This window comes from Mustela lutreola, chromosome 6 (assembly GCF_030435805.1).
Source record: "Mustela lutreola isolate mMusLut2 chromosome 6, mMusLut2.pri, whole genome shotgun sequence".
Classification (NCBI taxonomy): domain Eukaryota; kingdom Metazoa; phylum Chordata; class Mammalia; order Carnivora; family Mustelidae; genus Mustela; species Mustela lutreola.
In genome coordinates this window covers 90,487,616-90,507,395 of record NC_081295.1, presented here as the reverse complement: position 1 = coordinate 90,507,395, position 19,780 = coordinate 90,487,616, and the positions used below count along the sequence as shown (strand labels likewise).

The 19,780-nt window shown below is 40.7% G+C and overlaps 1 protein-coding gene across 2 annotated transcripts in view; it reads left to right on the top strand.

Annotated features, from left to right (window-relative positions):
• The window catches only part of ZNF318 (zinc finger protein 318), a 33,827-nt gene extending 15,517 nt beyond the window's left edge, over positions 1-18,310 (top strand). Inside the window, exons 6-10 of one of the 2 annotated variants that reach the window (XM_059178054.1) lie at positions 1,530-1,834; positions 6,923-7,126; positions 7,583-7,682; positions 8,661-8,779; positions 9,066-13,515. In XM_059178054.1, the coding sequence (XP_059034037.1) occupies positions 1,530-1,834; positions 6,923-7,126; positions 7,583-7,682; positions 8,661-8,779; positions 9,066-12,395 (4,058 nt within the window). In that variant the 3' untranslated portion in view covers positions 12,396-13,515. Of the gene's footprint in view, positions 1-1,529; positions 1,835-6,922; positions 7,127-7,582; positions 7,683-8,660; positions 8,780-9,065; positions 13,516-17,700 lie in introns of those variants that run through there. The other variant, XM_059178055.1, reaches the window with a different exon arrangement.
• Positions 18,311-19,780: the final 1,470 nt, after the last annotated feature.

The following is a 19,780-nucleotide window of genomic DNA, read 5'->3' as shown; positions in this document are numbered from 1 at the left end:
GGAGAGATATTTATAGGAATAAATATTCAGTTACTCCTTAAATTTCCTCTTAATAGTTTTAGCATTCTTTGGTGATTCGTGCCTAAATCAGTTATTGTGATGGTTGTTAAATAGTGATTTTCTAATTTCATCATTTCCTTCTACTTTCATGGGTTGGTTTTCTCTCTGATGAAGAGCTTCCTGCCCATCCCTCTTCTCCCATTCATTGATCCATTTATGTTGGTGTGAATGCATGGACTCTTCATTCAACAAGTTATAATAATTTACTGTTGTTCATTTTCATTCCCAAATTGCCCCAGCTTTGGCCAATGGGAGCCCCTTTGAGTTGACTTCTGTGTCCTTTGATATGTCCGCATCATTTCTGAGTACTTGCTTTGGCACAAAAAGATGTTCCATGATGCCTCTTTGACTCCATCTCTTCATCTGTTCTTTTAGAAATTCACATACACACTGAGGAAAGAACATAACAAGGCTTCTAAATATTACAGCTTGATAGCATTGCAGAACAGAGGGAGAAGATACAGTTTCTTCTATGTAGGTTTAGACTGTTTTGGGATGAGAAATTTAGTTAGTGATCTGGTGAGGATTATTTCATGAGGACCTGCAGTTTGGAATAGGAGATAACATGAGGTAAACCTGAGGCAAAACCCAACACTCAATGCAAGTACTGGTGAAGGGTCCTTAAATCACCTAAAGTCAAAGATGTGACTGAATGTTTTTTAGCCTCTGAATAATACTTTGGTTTTCTGAAGAAGACTGCCACTGGATTCATAGTTTGGGTTTTGGGGTTTTTTTTTTAAGAGTGATTTATTTATTTTAGAGGAAGTGAGAGCATGCCAGGAAGGGGCAAGGGAAGTGGGAGAGAGGTATTGAAGCAGACCGCAGACTGAGCAGGAAGCCTGATGCAAGGCTTGATCCCAAGACCCTGAGATCATGACCCAACTGAAACCAAGAGCCAGAGACTTAACCAGCTAACTCACCCAGGTATCCCTGGATTCATAGTTAACAACCTAAGGACAAATGCATACAAACTTTGATATACCATTTTGGGGATTCATGGAGTTCTTGAAGCCTGCCTGTATATCCTTAGCTAATAACTCCTACATAAGAAATAATGTAGTCACTTATCCTTTACCTCCATAAAAACTTGACCTAGGGGTGCCTGACTAGCTCACTTGGTTAAATGTCTGCCTTTGGCTTAAGTCATGATCCTAGGGTCCTGGGGTGGAGCCCCAAGTCAGGCTCCCTCCTCAGAGGAGAGTCTGCTTCTCTCTCTCCCTCTGCCCCTCCCACTGCTCATGCTCACTCTCTCTCATAAATAAAATTTAAAAAGAAAAAATGGGAGAAAAGAAACTTCACCTAAACTAGCCCATGTGGAAGGAGAGTCTCTCTTGCTTTTAGGAAGGAATATTTTAACGGCAAAGATTTTGTCACCATAAACTCTTGGGAGGTTACTACTTACAACAGAAAAATGACTTGTCTTAATTTACTTTCCTTGTGTTTGTTTCTTCTGACATTTGACTACTCAGGGGAAATGCTACGCAAGAAACGAAGGGAGAAGGATGGCCACAAAGACCCGCTCCTGGTGGAGGTGAGTCGGCTTCAAGATAACATTATGAAGGACATTGCAGAACTTCGACAAGAGGCAGAAGAGGCTGAAAAGAAGCAGTCTGAACTGGACAAAGTGGCTCAGATCTTGGGAATTAACATTTTGGATAAATCCCAAAAGTCTTCAAATGACTGTAAAGAGACTACAGAGAAGCCTGGAAAAGCGGAAAAATCTAGGAGCCCAGAAAAAGTGTCCTCATCCTCAAATTCCTCTTCCACCAGCAAGGTAACAACTCAGCTTTTCCGTTTCTTTTACATCTTTTATTTCCATGGACTCCTAAAGAAGCCTTCTAACTAAGCATTTCCTTAGATTCCTTTTCCAACCTGTTCTTAACTCATGTTAGAGTTATTTTTGTAAAGCACAGATCAGATCATAGGACTCTACTTCAGAATTTTAGTAGTTCCCATTGTCCCCAGAGTAGAATCACAAATCCTTAGCATTCAAGCCTTCCCATGTTTTTGTTCTAGCCTTTACTCCTTAACCCACACCAGCATGGTTTTCTTATCTTCTCGTAGCTTCTGTATACCATTTTGTGCATTCACAGTTAGCAACAGGGACACCGCCATGCTGCATGGCCAGTGAATACATTTAAGTTCTCAAATCAGTATTTGATACAGGAAACCACTGTTTCCTAAAAGTGCTTTCTTCTCTTGGCTTCTCTCACATTTCTTTCCCTCCTAGTATGATGGCTGCTGCTACTTAGTCTCCTTTACCGCCTGTTGTCTTATACCTAATCTTTAAAAATTTTAGTTCTGCAGGACTTAGTCTTAAACTAGTTCTCCAGAATTATGCTCTCTCCCTAGGTCATTTCATCCAGGTCTATGCTAAAATACCATACTGACTACTTCCGGTTTTATATTCTAGCTCAAATGAGTCTGGCGAGGTCCAAATTTGAGTGTCCAACATTTTATTCACCATTTCCATTTCATTGTTTCATAGACACTTTAAAATCATCATAGCCTGGGGCCTCTGGGTGGCTCAGTGGGTTGAGTATCTGCCTCAGGTTATAATCTCAGGATCCTGGAATCGAGCCCTGCATCGATCTCCCTGCTCAGAGGGGAGCCTGCTTCTCCCTCTCCTACTCCACATTTGTGTTCCCTCTCTACCTGTCTCTCCCTCTCTCAAATAAATAAGTACAGCCTTTTTAAAAAAATAAAATCAACATATCCTAATCTAAATTAATGATGTGCGCATCCTCCCTCTTTCCTGCCGTCAGTGTTCTCCATCTCAGTGGCCCCACTGTCCCAACAGTTTTCATGCCAAAAACCTGAAAAGCTTTATCAGTGCTTCCCTCTCCCTAACTGCTCCATACTGAATCAATGACGGATTCTTTCAGTTCTCCCTCTGACATAAATCTTGGTTTCATCCGTCTCACCATCTTTATTGCCCTCTAAGTTCAAGCCACCTACGATTCCTGCTTGTATGACTACACTCTTAATCCTTTCTCCACATATAACCAGTGATTGCAGTACTCCCTTACCTGCCTCTTCAGCCTCATTTCATGCTTCTTTTCCCCCTTGCTCATTATAATTTCATTATTGGCCTTTTCTTCTTCCTTCCTTTTTTTTTTTTTTAAGTAATCTCTAGGGGCACCTGGGTGGCTCAGTCGTTAAGTGTCTGCCTTCAGCTCAGGTCATGATCCCAGGGTCCTGGGGTCATGCCCCACATCAGGAGCTCTGCACAGCAGGGAGCCTGCTCCCCCGACCCCCGCCGCACCCCGCCCTGCCTACCTGCCTCTCTGCCTACTTGTGATCTCTCTCTGTCAAATAAATAAATAAAATCTTTAAAAAAAAAAAAAAAAAAACGAGTTGCATGCTCTATCATCATAGCTGGCCAGGCACCCCTCATTACTGGCCTTTTTTTTTTTTTTTTTTAAGTTTTTATTTATTTGTTAGGGCATGCAAGCACAAGCAGGGGGAGTGGCAGCAGAGGGAGAAGCTGGGGGACAGGACATGATACCAGGACCCTGAGATCATGACCAGAGCTGGAGGGAGGCGCTCAACCAACTAAGCCACCCAGGCATCCCGATTACTGGCTTTTTCATTCCTCAGATACATCACCCTCTCTAATGTCTATAGATCTTCTTTCTTTCTGGTTACTGTGCAGATCTGTCTTCTCTCCTAACTTATGTTCATCCTTCAGAGGGTAGCTTAGATTACTACCCTGCCTCTCTTCCTTGATTTCCCAGCCTGTTATATTTGCCTGATAGACACTCTTGTAATAATGTGTCATTTACCTTCTTAGCATTTCTGACGGTTGTAATTCTGTAATTACATGGGTTCCCTCAGTTGGATTTTAAGGTTCAAATGGTTAAGGAAAATATCCATCTCATTCTCCAATATTGTCCTCAAATCATAGCTCAGTGCCTGGCTCATAGTAAATGAGTAGTGTTTAAGAAATATTGCACTACCTCTTATTCTCCTGTCACCTCAGAATGCTTGCACTTTTCCAAATGTGCAATTTGCTATTATGCCTCTCTGATTTTTCATTAATAATCCTCTTATCATTATCTTTCTTCCAGCCTTACTCACCCCTAAGGCCCAATTTGAATACCATCCTACTCCATGAAAAATTCCTGAATTCTACCCCAATTAATCGGCCCTTCTTTAATATATTAAAGAATATATTCATATATAGTCAGCCCTCCGGTAATATATTATGGTTTCTTTATAAGATTTATTTCATTCTGTCTTATTTAAAACTTGATTATGGGGGTGGCCTGGGTGGCTCAGTCAGTTAAGTGTCTGCCTTCAGCTCACGCAGGTTATGATCCCAGGGTCCTTGGATCGAGCCCCTACATTGGGCTTCATGCTCAGAGGGATGTCTGTTTCTCCCTCTCCCTCTGCTGCTACCCCTGCTTGTGTGTGCTTTCTCTATCTCTTTTGCGCTTTTTGTCAAATAAAATCTTTAAAAAAAATTTGATTAAGATTATGTCTCTTCTCATGCCCATCTCTTCCACTAAGTAAGAACTCCCTGATAATAAAAGGATAGAACTCATTTATCTTTGTGTTTCCAGTGGCATCCACTTTGTTTATTACATAGTAGATGCTCACTTAATGTTGGGGAGATAGAGAAGAGGATATTCTCTATTCCCTATCAACAAAGCTCTAATTTTTCCATTTTTCCTGAGAGAGTTCTCTTTTTCAATCTGGTGGGACTATACTCTTGTTTATACCAGGGCACTGAGTTCAGGGCCTTTGATGGAAAAGAGCTTGAAAGTTCTGGCCCTTTATAGTTGACTTATACATTGTTTGGGGTCCATTTGTGCACCAGCCCCATAATGACCAATCACCTTGATTTGAATGAGGCTTCACATTCTCTGAGGCCAACATGGATATGTTACAATTCAGTATTCATTTTAATAGTAAGGAATGTTGTGTCTTCAGCCTCTTTCCTACCTGGTTGGTATATCTTCTTTCTTTGCCTCTCTTTAAAATGCATCAGTAGTTTAAGGTTTTCTTTCTTTTTCTATTCATTTCATAAAAATAAACACACATATACACAATTCCACAATTCATCTATCTGTAGACTACTGTCATTAATATCTTGGTATATATTATTCCAACTACTCATGTTTTGTTTATTAAACAGAAGATTGTATATTAAACAAATATTTATTGATCTCTAAAAAAGTGACAGACACTATTTTAGATGGTGGGGAAGTTTAAAAGTATAGAAGTGGGGAAGTATAGTTAGAACAGACGTTCTAACTCTTGTGAAATGTGGGAGAAAATAAATAATAAACAAGTACAGGTTAGGTAATGACAAGTGTCTAAAAAAAGAAAATGGGGTAAGGGATATAGAGTAGTTACAGAAAGTTATTTGGATAAGGTGACACTTGGTATTCTATGCCTATTTACATATCTTTATTGATTTTTCAAATGTATTTAGTTATTTGCTTTTTTCAGTATATCATGAACATTTTACCATGTTAATAGATTTCTGTGACATCATTTTTTTTTTTTTTTAATAAACATGTATTTTTATCCCCAGGGATACAGGTCTTTGAATTGCCAGGTTTACACACTTCACAGCACTCACCAAAGCACATACCCTCCCCAATGTGTGACATCATTTTTAATGACCTTGTTTTTTGTCACACAAATACCAACATTTATTTAACCAGTCAGATCATCTCCGCTTTGACATAATAATTTACTTCAGATAAATGTCAAGGAGTGGAATTGCTAGATCAGGGCATAAAGAATTTTGAGGTGTGTAGTATGTATTCCTAGATTATATTGCAGAAATGTGGTGCCAGTTAATACTTGCCCACAGTGTATACATGTGCCCATCCCTTTTCTGCTGGGTGTGATTTCTTTAGTGACTTTTAAACAAGACCCTAGTAAGGAAAAATATCTTTGAAGTTAAATTATATCTTTCTTCAGCTTGTCTTCCTCTTCCCACTAGCCCATGTGCCCAGTTCTCTGATCTTTTCTCTTCACTCATACTTACCTTCCTCTGTTCCAAATTATTTGTTTTCTGTGCCTCCCTCCTCAACAGTACCAAAATTCTCACTTCCTAAATACCTTGTTCCCAACTTGCTGACACATGAATTCATATTAAAGTATTTTTGTTAATAACTTAACATGAGGAGTTGATACGGGTTTTTTTTTTTTTTGTTGATAGTTGATATATTTTAAAAGAGGATTCTTATTAACTCAAAGGTGTTAAATTCTAATGATGGTTGGTATTTTAGGCAGCTGCAAATATTTTACCCAGATTCTTTAAAGTCATCCCACATAGATAACCTGTCTGTTTTATCTATGCACAACACCAGCCTTTCTCTCCAGTTTTGTATACCAGGATGTGTCTATGATAAGTGGGTTCACTATTACATGTTTTCTGTAATTGCTTAACCTGTAAGTTACCTCTTCCATATTGTCTTGTCTTTGCTTCTTGGGTGTCATTATGATTTCTAAATTTAACTAATATATTTAATTGCATAGGGAACACATTCAACATCTACCAAAGGGTGTATAGTAAAAAAACTCCTGTCCATCCTTGTTCTCAGCTTCCCCCTCCAGAGGCCGCCATTATACTCATAATCTTGAGCATTTTTCTGTTTTAAGATATATAAGTAAATATATTGCCATTATGATGTATTCTCCATGATAAGGTAGCACTATGGAGTCTAGTTCTGTTTGAGCCTTGTAAACAGATTTCTTCATGAGCTTTTCCCCAGTTTATATAGCTTTAGGCACTGGAAATATGGTCATGTGGCCCTGTATCAATTAATGTGGTAAGCTACCTGCTTTTTCTAAGAAAAGACAGATCTAGAATTCCTTCTGAGTGCAGGTGTTTTCCCTCTAGGAATCAAAGGTAAACAGTGAGAATTCCCATACTAAGAGCCCCAAGCCTGCCGAGAGCCCCCAGCCAGCTGCTAAGCAGTCTGATCAGCCTATTGCTGCCTATGAGTATTATGATGCTGGCAATCACTGGTGCAAAGACTGCAACACCATCTGTGGAACCATGTTTGACTTCTTCACTCATATGCACAATAAGAAGCACACACAGGTAGGTATCTTACCCGCTATTATTTCCACTCTTGCCCTCCTTCCCTTCAAACTTCTGCACCCCCATCTGCATTACAAAGCTGGAAAATGAAACATTCTCATATGGGCAGGAGCCCCAATCTGAAGAGCCAAGAGATACCATCAAAGGAGACATCATCCCCAGGGCTCAGCCCAGGGGACCTGCCTATAACTAAACAACATGACAAGTGTAAGTGAGGCTTCTGCCTCTTTTGATTCCTTGAGTACCTGATTATTTGTTTCATTTTATCCATTGCTAGTACTTGCTCTAACATGTGTTTACCTTTTCCACAGGTGATTTCCGTTTAAACAGTTGGCAGAGAGGGTGGGGGTGGGTAGCTGGGGGTTTCTGGTCCCCCTGGTGTGGGGGAGAAAAAGAGAAAAGTGGGTCATTGAATTTAAGTGCTGTTGTGTGAGCACCTCTGCCTCTTGCAAATAGACACTGGATCCCTACAACAGACCTTGGGCTTCAAAGACCCAGAGTGAGGCCAAGCAAGATGCTGTAAAGCGTACTGACAAGATAACTGTTCCTGCAAAAGGTATGTTCCCCCCTGCTCCTCTGTGGTTTTCTTACATTTAGCCAAATAAGAGATGTCCCTGAATTAAGGTGCTAGGAAGCAGCATAGGGTGAGAAATAACCATTTCGTTAACAAAGATGTAAGGATTCCTTCTATGTGCAAAATAGTGTGCCCGAGCCTGAGGAAATAAAGAGATCTATACAACAAAAATGATCTCTACCCATATGGCCAAAATTCTATCAAATGTTAAACATATACATACCTACTTTAAAATATAACTGAGGGGTTCCTGGCTGGCCCAGCTGGCAGAGCATGCAACTCTTGATTTGGGGGTCATGAGTTCAAGCTCCATACTGGGCGTGGAGCCTACATTAAAAAAAAAAAAATTTTTTTTTAATGCACATATAACTTTTTTTTCACTGACTTATGTACCAAAATCTTACTTATTTGAAATTCAGGTAAAAGCACAGTAAAAAGGTATAGTAGTTTAACTGCTTTTTCAACTGAGAACTATAAAATATTTTTGAATAGTTGTTATTGGGGGTAGGTTGAAAAGTAGAAAGTTTCTTTGTCTTTATACTTCTCAGATTCTTACCTTCATAAGTAGTGCTCATCTACAGAAGGTAGATTCCTGAGTAATTCATACCAGCATGAGAGATCCTCATACAAATGGTACTGAGCTGTTTGAGAGTATAGTTTTTAAATTTCCTACAATGCTTAGTGGTAGCTAGAGTTTGAGGGGCATCAACAACAGAAATGAGTTTGAAACAGAAAACCCTGAATTAGTGTTTCCAAGAGGGAGAAGGGCCAAAGGTCCTGAGTTCAAACTTTAAATTGGAAAGACTGTGCCATTTGGATTCATCTAAATGGTACTTCTGACTTGAAAATGGGTAAGGTCCTATATACCATTAACTTTTTTATTACAAAGGGGAAGTGGGATTTCCTTTAATGACATGCTGGGTGAAAATGATTTATTTTCTTGACTTCTACTTCTTCCAGGTTCTGAGTTTCTGATTCCCATCACTGGATATTACTGCCAGCTCTGTGAGGAATTTTTGGGGGATCCAATTTCTGGAGAGCAGCATGTGAAGGGTCACCAGCACAATGAGAAATATAAGGTTAGTCTTTGTAGTAGTTGTGGAGTTTCCCACTTTCTACAGTAATCCTTTTGACTTTGTCAGACTTCAGAGTCAGGAAGTCATTAATACTTTAAATTCCATGTAATTACTAGGAAGTTTTCTTCAATCCTATTAAGAGATGCTGACTTGGTAGAGCCATCTGTATCCTTGAAGATGACTCTTCTTCAGAAGTTTCTACCAGTTGAATTCCAACAGTAACAGAGCCAATATTTCCTTCTAACTATATTTTGACCAGTTGTTGAGCTTCTATCTTTTCTCTTCCCAGAAATATGTGGTTGAAAACCCATTGTATGAGGAGCGGCGGAATCTGGACCGCCAAGCTGGCTTAGCTGTGGTCCTAGAGACAGAACGGCGACGACAGAGTGAACTAAAGCGTAAACTTAGTGAGAAAACGAAGGAAGAGAAGAAAGAAAAAAAGGCAAAGGTCATGAAGGAAGTAAAAGAGGATGACAAAGTCTCTGAGGAACTAGAGGACCAACTCTCTGAGGGTGGGAACTCCCCTGAAAAGGCTGAAAGTAAAAGGAAAGCTAGCATCAAACTCCAGTTAAAGGAAGAGGTAAAGAAAGAATCACCAACATCTTCCTCTTTTGGGAAATTCAGCTGGAAGAAGGCAGAGAAAGAGGAGGAAAAAGGTTCAGTGGCCACAAGTATTCACAAGGAAGAGGTTATGGAAAATAGTAAGGACAAAGAGGATGGCAAAGCCGAGGCTGGGAAGGCAAAGCCCATCAAAATCAAGCTCTCTGGGAAAACGGTTGTCGCACACACTAGCCCGTGGATGCCTGTTGTTACAACTTCAACCCAGACTAAGATCCGACCCAACCTGCCCATCCCATCTACAGTACTCCGCAAGTCAGGTTCAGCCACAGTGAGCAAGCCAGCGCCTCTTAACACCTTTCTATCCATCAAGTCTTCTGGAACTACTGCTAAGCCTCTGCCAGTGGTTAAAGAGTCTTCAGCTGATCTCCTCTTGCCTCCTGACATCATCTCCAAAGCATTTGGAGGGGAAGAGGTGATTCTGAAAGGGTCTCCAGAGGAAAAAATGGTACTGGCTGAAAAGAATGAGTCATCCCATATACCTGAACAAATGCTGCCACCTCCTCCACCACCCCCTCCACCACCACCTCCGCCACCCCCAGTTATACCTCATCTAGCTTCCCCGTCTCCTACTCAAACAAATGCCATCTTGGCACCGGTCAAATCAAACCCACCTATATCTCACACTCTCAGCCCCAGCTTCCTGGGTCCTAACATTTTGAATCCTGTGTTGCCAATAGCCATCATGGCCTCAGCACAGCCAGCTGCCATCCCTTCTGATGAGACGGCTCCTGGGGTGAGTGAGAGTGACAGGGACCAGACCTTTTTCTCTGTGTTAGTGCGTCCTCCACCTCCCCTCTCAAGTGTATTCAGTGAACAAGCCAAAAAATTGGAAAAGCGAAATTCATGCTTAGCCACAGCCAATGCTAAGGACCTGTATGATATATTCTACAGTAGTGGTGGAAAGGGGACACCTGAGACTAAGCTGAGTGGTGGTCTATTGGCCAATGGGGAAAACAGCCATCTTTCTAAAGTGGAAAGTTCAGATACCTCTTCCACTTCTACTTTGAACAACAGTACATCCCAAGAGGAGTTGCCTCCAGATAGAAGTTTGATCTCTGCTCCTTTAGTCAGCAACCCTGAAAAGCCCGTTCCAAAACCTCTGGTGTCTCTAGGGAAATGGTCAGTGGTAGAATGCACAGACTCAAAGAGCAGAGGCAGTAGCTATGGCTTCCTACAACCTCTGACGAGGTTGTGCCAAAGCAGGCCTTATGAAACTGTTACCCCAAAGACAGACACTTTGGCCATGTGGACTTGTAGCTCCTTCCAGAGTGATGCTAATAGGGATATATCTCCAGGCAGAAAAATCGAACTTGACCTGGGAGAGCCAGGGCCACCAGGTGTAGAGCCACGCCCTCAATTGTCAGATACACACTGTCAGATCCTGGAATCTCAGAAGTTGGTAGAAACCCACCTTATGGAATCTGGTAACCAGGATGAGGAAAGCCAAGAGCTCCACAAATCTAAAGGTTGTGGGGAAAGTGAGGGAGAGGGAAATACTGGACTACAAGAAAAGAGACCAAAACTTTCTGAGGTGATGGTAGAAGAGGGAACAGGTATCTGTGTTGGGCCCAATAGCATAGAGGATTCTAATTTGAACTGTGGGAACAGATGTGCATGGGTGGGTGAAATAGAACAGCCCAAGTTACAAATGACTGACAAAAAGCCTGAACAGTCCAAGAAATTGATGACAAGAAGTGAAACTCAAGGTAAAGTAGTGATCGACTTGAGTGCACAGGCCCTTTCTTCCACAAAGGCAAAAATAGACTCATTTCCATCAGAAGCTAGATCTTTACTCCAGAACCCACAAGATGTACATGTGAAAATTTCTGCCCCAGAATTGCTTCTCCAGTCCCCAGCCAGATCAGATATGTGTTTAACAGATAGTGCACAGGAGCAAGGAGTTTCAACTGATAGTGAAGAGTGGCAAGAAAATTCAGCTGCAGAATCAGCTTCCAGAACTAGTTACAGAAGCCTCAAACTCAAGAGAGAAAGATCAAAAGACATTCAAGGTAAAAGGATTTATGAAATGGCTGTTTGGGATGAAAATAAGAAGTCAGAGACCTGGGAGAGCCCAGAGAAACCAGAAACAGAAGCCCTGGAGCTACAAGATGTCCATCCAGAATTGACTGTGACAAGAGGAAGCAAGGCCTTAGAAGACTTTGAAGTTACAGACTTAAAAGTAGAAGAGCTTGCTGCCCTGGGGAACCTGGGGAATATAAGTGTTGATTTCTGCAATCCTCAGGTAGACCAAGCACATAGATCCCCAACTGCCCTGTCTCAGAAACTACGTGAAGAAAATTGTATGTCACCTATAGGATGTAATCCCTCTACTCTCAGTGACTTGGAACCAGTCCCATCCTTCTCTGAGTTTCCATTAGATTCTCCCAAAACCCTGGTGCTTAGCTTTGGAGCAGAGGGTGAACAAAACTCATCTAATCCCAGAAGTGGAAGGATCACTCCTAACATTTTGAAAACTGGACTTCCTATAGAAAATGTTGACCTTGGCTTAGGGAGCCTAGAGGGAACACACCAAGCACTTGACCTGTTAGCAGGAGGAATGATGCCTGAGGAAGTAGAAGAAACTTCTCAATTAAAGAAACAAGATTCTCTCAGATTGGAATCAGAACCAATTAATCCTGCAGGCCTTGGGCCGTCTCCTTGCCTTCCAGACCTTGTTGAATTTGTTACACGGACACCCGGAGTTCAAAAAGAGAAGTTATGTTCTCCTCTGTCTGAGCCAGGTGACACTCCTGCGTGTAGTTCCCTGGAGATGGGTCCACTACAGCTAGAAATACCGAAAGTGTCCATAACACATCTAACAATTCCTCAAGCGGATGAGGACAGTGACCATCCCTTGAATTTGGTAAAATCTCTGGCTTCAGGGTCCCCTACAAGGGAGCAAGTAGTTGGAGGCAATATGGTCCCTCAGGAATTACCCGCACAAGAAGCTCCAGTTGCTGCCACCCAGGACCAAACAGCATCCACTGTTCATGACTAAGAATACACATCGAGAGCTTTTTGCGGATGAATCAAATTGGCTTCTAGATATCAGGTGCCCAGATGATCCAGGACTAGTTGGCTGTCTCATCTGGAATCTACACCAAGAGATGCAGTCAGCATCTTACAGTAAATGTTCATGGAAGCCAAAAAATTTACCTCTTTTCTGTTTTTTTTTTTTTTTCCTTAAGATATCAGATGAATCAATCATAACTTCTATACATATCTGTAAAAAAGTATTTTCTGTTATTATTATTATTATTATTATTATTATTTTGCCAATTTACTTTCTCCTACTTTGTCATTAAAATCAAATGTCTGTCTGGCTCACCACACAGTGTGCTTTGATTGTATTTTGGCTTTGACTCTGCCATTTCTGGAATATGGGGGAGGAGGGAGACAGAGCTGACTTCTGCAATTGCTATGTTGTATTCCTACCCAATTTCCTGGGCAGCTGATGGATCACTGGGAGAAACACCAGAAAGCCTGCTGAAGTGGAAAACTACTAATGAAGGAAGGATTGTTCATCTCTTAGGCTTCCATTTGGATGGGCCTGCCTTAACATTGTTTGAAATGCAGCGTGAGTAGCTCTTTTGTTTACTGTTTACTTCCTTGTGCCATGTCAACCCCATATTTCCTTTATTCTGTTGCCTTTGCTTGAGATGGTCCTGCTAACCCACAAACCTGTTTGGAAATGGCCTCAATAAACGTGGAAGAAAATCTAGCAGGTTCACTTTTGGAAGACGACAAATCGGTAAGGCTGATTCATGGCTGAATCTGCCAGGTGCAGATATGCTTTTTGGGTCACTTTTATTTTTGAAATGGCCTTTTGTTCATTATATTGTGATCCAGTAACACTTTGTGTTAAATTGTTTAGCAGCCATTTCTGTTCTGAAGAGGTAGAAGAGCTGAAACTTGTTTTGGGATTGGACTCATTCTCTGTTCCTCAATTCATATGTATTCCTTCCTCTACCTCTCCCTTTCCCAAGTTATTTCCACCATAGTGTGATGTTTTGGGTTGTACATTTTGTTTAAAAGATTAAAGAATTTCTGAGTTGGCTTGGACAAGTTTAATTTTATTTTTAATGTGTTAATTACTTGGAATAAATGCATTAACCTCATGTTTCTTTCTTGATTTTTGTTTTGAACCACACACATTTGAACTCCACAGGAAAACTAGAAAAGCGAACTCCTGCTATCCTGTTGTCTATCTCCTCCCTCCCAGTTTCTTTTTCCCCACCTGTTGGGGCTGTTTTCTTCATGTGAGATTGGGAAATTATGTGATCTGTGCCTCAGTGCTGCCTTGGATGGGTAGTGAGTAGGCAACATTGGTCTGGTTTTGGCATCTCCCTATTGTGAAGCTTTTCATATACCCTTATGTTAGCTCTCCCCTATGCTACTTTGGAAGCTGAACTCCCCCAAGAACATTCGTGTTCTTGCTGAGGGCATTCTTAGGGACCAGAGAGGTTAGTCCTCAGATTTCCTAATCTCTGTCCCAGTTTCCTTTTGACATCCTTGTTGTCAGAAATTTATAACCTGGCTCAACAGAGGCATCCAGAGTCTTCTACCCACTCAAAAATAATGCAAAGTTGATCTTTTCCCCTCAGAATGCTTTTTTCCCTGTTAACTTGTATACAGAGGTGCAGAATCCCATGTTGACTCTGGGGAGGCTATTTAGTTTTTCTTGACTAATGTCTATTTGGAAGATGTCCTGGCCTCTGCTGTTCATCATGTTGTGGAAAGAGCACATATTTGAGAGAGTCCAGTCTGTGATTGTCCCTCAGCCATTTGCCTTGCTGTGATTTTGGACAAGTTACTTCACCTCACTGTTCCACAGGGATTTTTTTTTTCCTTCTTTAAAATGAGGATCATTGTCTTCTATCTCAGCCCCAAATATGTCCAGGGTCATGCCATCCTGAGTAGCCCTCCTAGGCTTGCTATTTAGGTACTTTGCTGGCCCAGAAACCATAGAGTGACTCAGAAGGTACCCTTTAGACAAACGTAAACCCAGATGAGCTTCAGAAATATATTCGTTTTTCTGGAGACCTACTCCCTCCCTGTCCTACCAGCCTATCTATAGGAATTCAGAGAACGTAGAAGTTAAAATGCCAGTTGTTACTGATTTTCTGGCCTCTTCACTTAGTAAATTCATCTCCCTTTGGGGAGAAATGGGTGGGATTAGACTGGGGAGGGGTAAATCAAAACCCTATTCTTTAGATTAGGAGGGGGACTCATTGGGAAGCATAAAGTAGGGAAGAGAAGAGAGGCAAAATCTACGACGTACAGAACTAATTCAAGTAACTGGGACTGGAGTACTTTGAGCTGTTACTGTTGTATTCTTTTGATAACTTCAGTCTTTTTCCAGAATAATGAATGCCTCCTTGTAAGAAGCAATGTCAGTCTTCATATCTGCCTTGAACTAGCAAAGGGAGAGCCTTTAGTCTAGGCCAGAAGTGTGATTCCTCTTTGATCATTGGGGTCTAGTTTTGTAGCCCATCCAGAGAAGCCCTGTGAAAGGAAAGGCAGAACTCTAACCCAGTTGCCAGAACCTAAAGGTAGGACCTACTTCTTTTTATTCAGTACTATGACAGCACTGAATAAATGTTCACCTTTGGAGACAAAGGCACATGCAAGGAGGGGGCCCTAATCGTTACATGTCGTTTATGGTATCATCTATAACTACTTTAAAATTCTGCAGACACCAGAAAGTTTTTATTAGACTCCCTCGACTGTGAGAATACATCATCAGCAGTTAGGTTTAAATTTGGGCAAACACCTAATTTTACTTAAGTTGTGAATATAATCCCCCAGATATCCCCCTTGGCTTTGTGAATGGAGACCTCTTGCTTCATGAACCATCTTTCTCCTATTTACAGCTAGCTTCAGGGCATATAAGACTTAAACCTTTCAGGTAAGTATTCCCATTGTACCTAATAAAGTTCCATCTCTAAAAAAAAATGTAAAAGTCAAAAAGTTAGCTAAATGCTTTGGTATCAAAGCATGCCAGGCCATATGTTCATTTATCAGGCTGCCAGGTTCAGGGACTAAAGAAGAATGGTAAGGTGTTGGACAGGGAGGGTTGGACATAGAGATACAGGCATCCAACAGGGACATTAAGTGTATTTTTTTTAAAAAGAAGAAGGTGGAGACAGGTTCAGAGAGGAGATAGCCTACAAAGAAAGTGAGATGGGTTTTTAAAATTGTATTCCTAGGGTGCCTGGCTGGCTCAGTTGGTAGAGCATATGACTCTTGATATCGGGATCATGAGTTCAAGCCCCATGTTGGGCCTAGAGCTTACTTAATATATTTTCCTAAACCTTGGGTCTCACATTAACAAAACAAACCTACCAACCCTGGGGCAAGCAATTTATTGCTTAGATAATTAATTAAATAGTTAATTAATAAAAATAAATAAGCTATTAACAGTTTTGTGAGAACATGGACAGATGAAAAGAGTTTGTGATTGTGAACACATTTCTTTATAGAGTTGAATTTTAAGATAATTTTTATTATTTATAATATATAATTTTTAACCAAAAAAATTATGTATACACTCACAGTGTTCATTGATATAATAAGCCACGCAGTTGAACTGATAATGAAAATCTATCATTAAAAAAAAAAAACCACTGCCATGATGATTTGCCCATAACCCTTATATACTTTCAAAGGGCTGTGTATGTTTTCACTGTAGCAGTGTGGTTTTAATTTTACATTTATGTGTTTATAAACTCTCCTAAGCAGGACGTCTGCCTTTGCTTACTTTTTTTCCATTGTATTCCCAGTACACAGTTGCCTGACACACACACAGTACTCAATAAAAATTTGTTAAAAGAATCAATGTGGTAATAGTAGCTATTTTTTATTAACTGATTGTAAATATTGAGCAATTTATAAGTGGGTGAAAGCTACAAACTGCTTTTGTATTTGTTGGGTACTGAGCACTCCAGAAACCAGCTACCCTGCTTCTCTGTCCTGGATCTTTGTATACAAAGCACTGTCTGTGGCAATGAATGCATATTGAGCCTGTCAGTGGCCTTCATTTCAGCAGCATTCTGGAATAATGGTGTCAGGCCAGGAGGGGGACACATTGCCCCTGAAGCTCCTGAAAGAAAAACTGAGTTTGGGAATGGGGGTAAACTGACTGTAGTGTTAGCAGTCAAAGGCTTTGGGTACTTTGATATTCAGATGGCTAACTTTCTCCTTCCAGCCATATTTCATAGGCATGTTGAAATCAGTCAGTCAAATCCCCGATCTCTGATTTGGCCCAACATCCTCTTGTCACCTCATCAGAACCAGAACCCAAAATCAAGCTACCAGTTTCATTTCTGGGAGGAAACAACAACAGCAAAAAAGTTTTCATTGGTAGAAGGAGAAGGAACGCTTTCTTTTTTTATTCTTTATTTTTTGTTTCAACATCCTGACCATAAAATGCATTTTATATAAAATACAAATATTTCATGCACATATAAAATAGGTACACACATGTAAAATATGTAATTTTATGTCAGTAAGAGCTATTTGATGCTGTGGAATTATAAACCAGGGTTAATTTTTTTCCTTTTGTGTACTTTTATGTATTAAAAAACAGTATTTTGTTTTGTTTTTAAAGTATGTGTCTCCTACTCAGTTCATCCCTGTCGTCGTTCCTCTCAATAGTTTTCTATCATTACAAATAGTTTCCTGCTGCTTTTCCCACAAGACTCCCTAAATTCCTCTATTCTCTTCAAGGCTGGGCAACATTCATTCAGTCTCCATTCTTGAAGAATATTAGTCCTTTCTTTTTTCCTCTTCCTCTTCCCTTTCTCTTGCTCCTACTTCTGTTTGGCTGGTTATGCATTTCCAAGTGTACAAGCATTTGGACATGAAATTCTATAAATCAAACTGCCTGTCTTTACAGAGCTTTACCTGTAATGCAGGTACACAAAAATATGTCACAAAGTCTTTGTTGCATGCAAGAGAATAGAAGATAATTTGTATCTAGATGTATAGATTAATCACTTTACAGGCTTTTGTTCATTCCACTTGTGGAGGATCAGCAGAAGAAATATTTTGTAGAAAGCAATGGAAATGAGCATGTTTAAGGGAAGTGAGTAAGCAGGGTGAAAGTAGAGGCAGTTACATGATAGAGAGTACAGAGAAAGATTGCAAAGAGGTAAAAAAGCATATTGAGGTATTATTTCTTTCATATCCTCTCTGATGTTCTGTCCCTGGTAAACTACCCAGCTCTCCTATAGCCTACCTATATGAGGTTGACTATGAAGACATTTACTCACTCTTGCCCACCTCTCTTCCTTTCTTTTCAGGAGCAGTTTGTGCCAAAGTCCAGAATTCTAGAAAGAAGAACTCCAAAAGACATCTTTGCCTCAGAGAGGCAGGGATAGAAGTCACAGAGACCAAAGAAATGATGAGCACCCTTGGGGTCAGTAGGCAGTCACCTCTAGGGTCTGACTTCCAGAAGGTAGGTATGACTGCTGGGACAGGCATGGGTTGTGGAGAAGGCCCTCAGCTGCCAGGAAATGGTGAGTTGGGTGAGCAAATATGTTGTGTATGTATGTCTGTATCATTATCAAAGAGGAATAAGATAAGAGGCATAGAGATACATATTTTAAACTTGCCACTCATCTCAGTTTATCTCCTAACTTCCATCTCTCATTTTGTGCCCTGATACTTACGTTAAAGCTGTGACTTTCAGATCTTCTCATCCCTCCTGGAGCCTGGGTCCCAGTGTGCCTAGCAAGTAGAACATCTATTTCAGCTTCATTTCTGGTCCATTTAAGAATCAAGGTAGAAATTGGGTATATCCTTAGAGGAGTGGGGTATGTATAGACAAAAGAGGTGGGAGGATGGGGAGAAAATCACAAAGGTGGTATTTGAAAAATCCTGGGATTTTAGACTTCAGGACAGCTGTCAACTAGTTTCACTATCTAGTCTCACTATTAGTCTAGTTTCACAACTAGTCTCACTATCTCTCCTATACACACTGAAAATTCTGGCACACAGAAGCAGGCAAGCATCATTTCAGACTACCAAGGAAACCCCTTCCTCTCCATCTAAAATGCCAGTAGGTAATTCATTTTCTCTTTTTTGCACTTCGGGTCTGTGGAGGATGAGAACCAAAAGCAAATAAAATTTAGCTGACCTCAAAGTCCTTTAAATTCTGAGACTCATTTAAATCTGAGCTGCCTCTGATCCAGATTTACCCTTAAAATTGTTAGTCTACTTTTGTTCCGGCATTTTTAGAATCCTAGAGGTCTAGTTTACTACCCAAATAAATCTATAGTTTGTGTAGTTTGGGGAATCCCCAAAATCTATAGTTTGGAGAATACTCATAACACTAGAAGTATAAAGAACTATGTAATATCCAACCAGAGCCATCGAAAGCATAAGAAGTAAGGAGTAAGGGGTACAAAATATCTCAGGGTCTCTGGCTATTGAGGCTGAAATCAGTTAAGAACTACTCATTCCTAAGGCATCCACCCTGTGGATGAAGCAATGGAAATGCTTTGGTGCCAGGGCTGCCAACACTTTGTCACCACCACTTTTAACTTTCTTTCCCTTGCTCCAGCCCAAGATCTGTTTCGCATCAGCTACCACATTCCTCTGTTTAGGGACAATCAGGGCTCTTGGTCACAGTTTTTATTCCTAACTGCAACTGATCTACCTCCATTCTCCAATGGTATCTGAGGTCCACCTCTAAGAGGTGCTGATCTGAAGGATGGGCAGGGGAAGGGAACACTTCTAGAGTAATATTTTCCCTTTGAACTTCTTTTCTTTAATATGCTAGGGTTCACATACATTGTGAAAATATTTAAGATCTTTTTTATTGAAATGTATTTCATATAACATTAAATCTCTTGTAACATAAAATTCACCATTTTACAGTGTCAAATCCAGGGCGTCTGGGTGGCTCAGTCAATTAAGCATCTGTCTTCAGCTCAGGTCATGATCCCAGCTTTCTGGGATAGAGTCCCACATGCGGCTTCCTGCTCAGTGGGGAGCATGCTTCTCCTCCCTCTGCCCCTCCTCTGCTCCTGCTCTCTTTCTCTCACTCACTCTCTCAAATAAATAAAATCTTTTTTTTTTTTTTTAAAGTATAAAATCCAGTGGTTTATAGTATCTTCAAGATTATGCAACTGTGGGGTACCTGGGTGGCTCAGTCAGTTAAGCATCCACCTTCAGCTCGGGTCATGATCCCAGGGTCTTGGGATGAAGCCCTACATCAGGCTTCCTACTCTGTGGGAGCCTGCTTCTCCATCTCCCTGCCATTCCCCCTGCTTGTACATTCACTAACACACACACACACTCTCTCTCATTCTGTCAAATAAATAAAATCTTAAAAAAAAAGTCATGCAGCTATCACCACTATCCAATTCCAGAACGTAT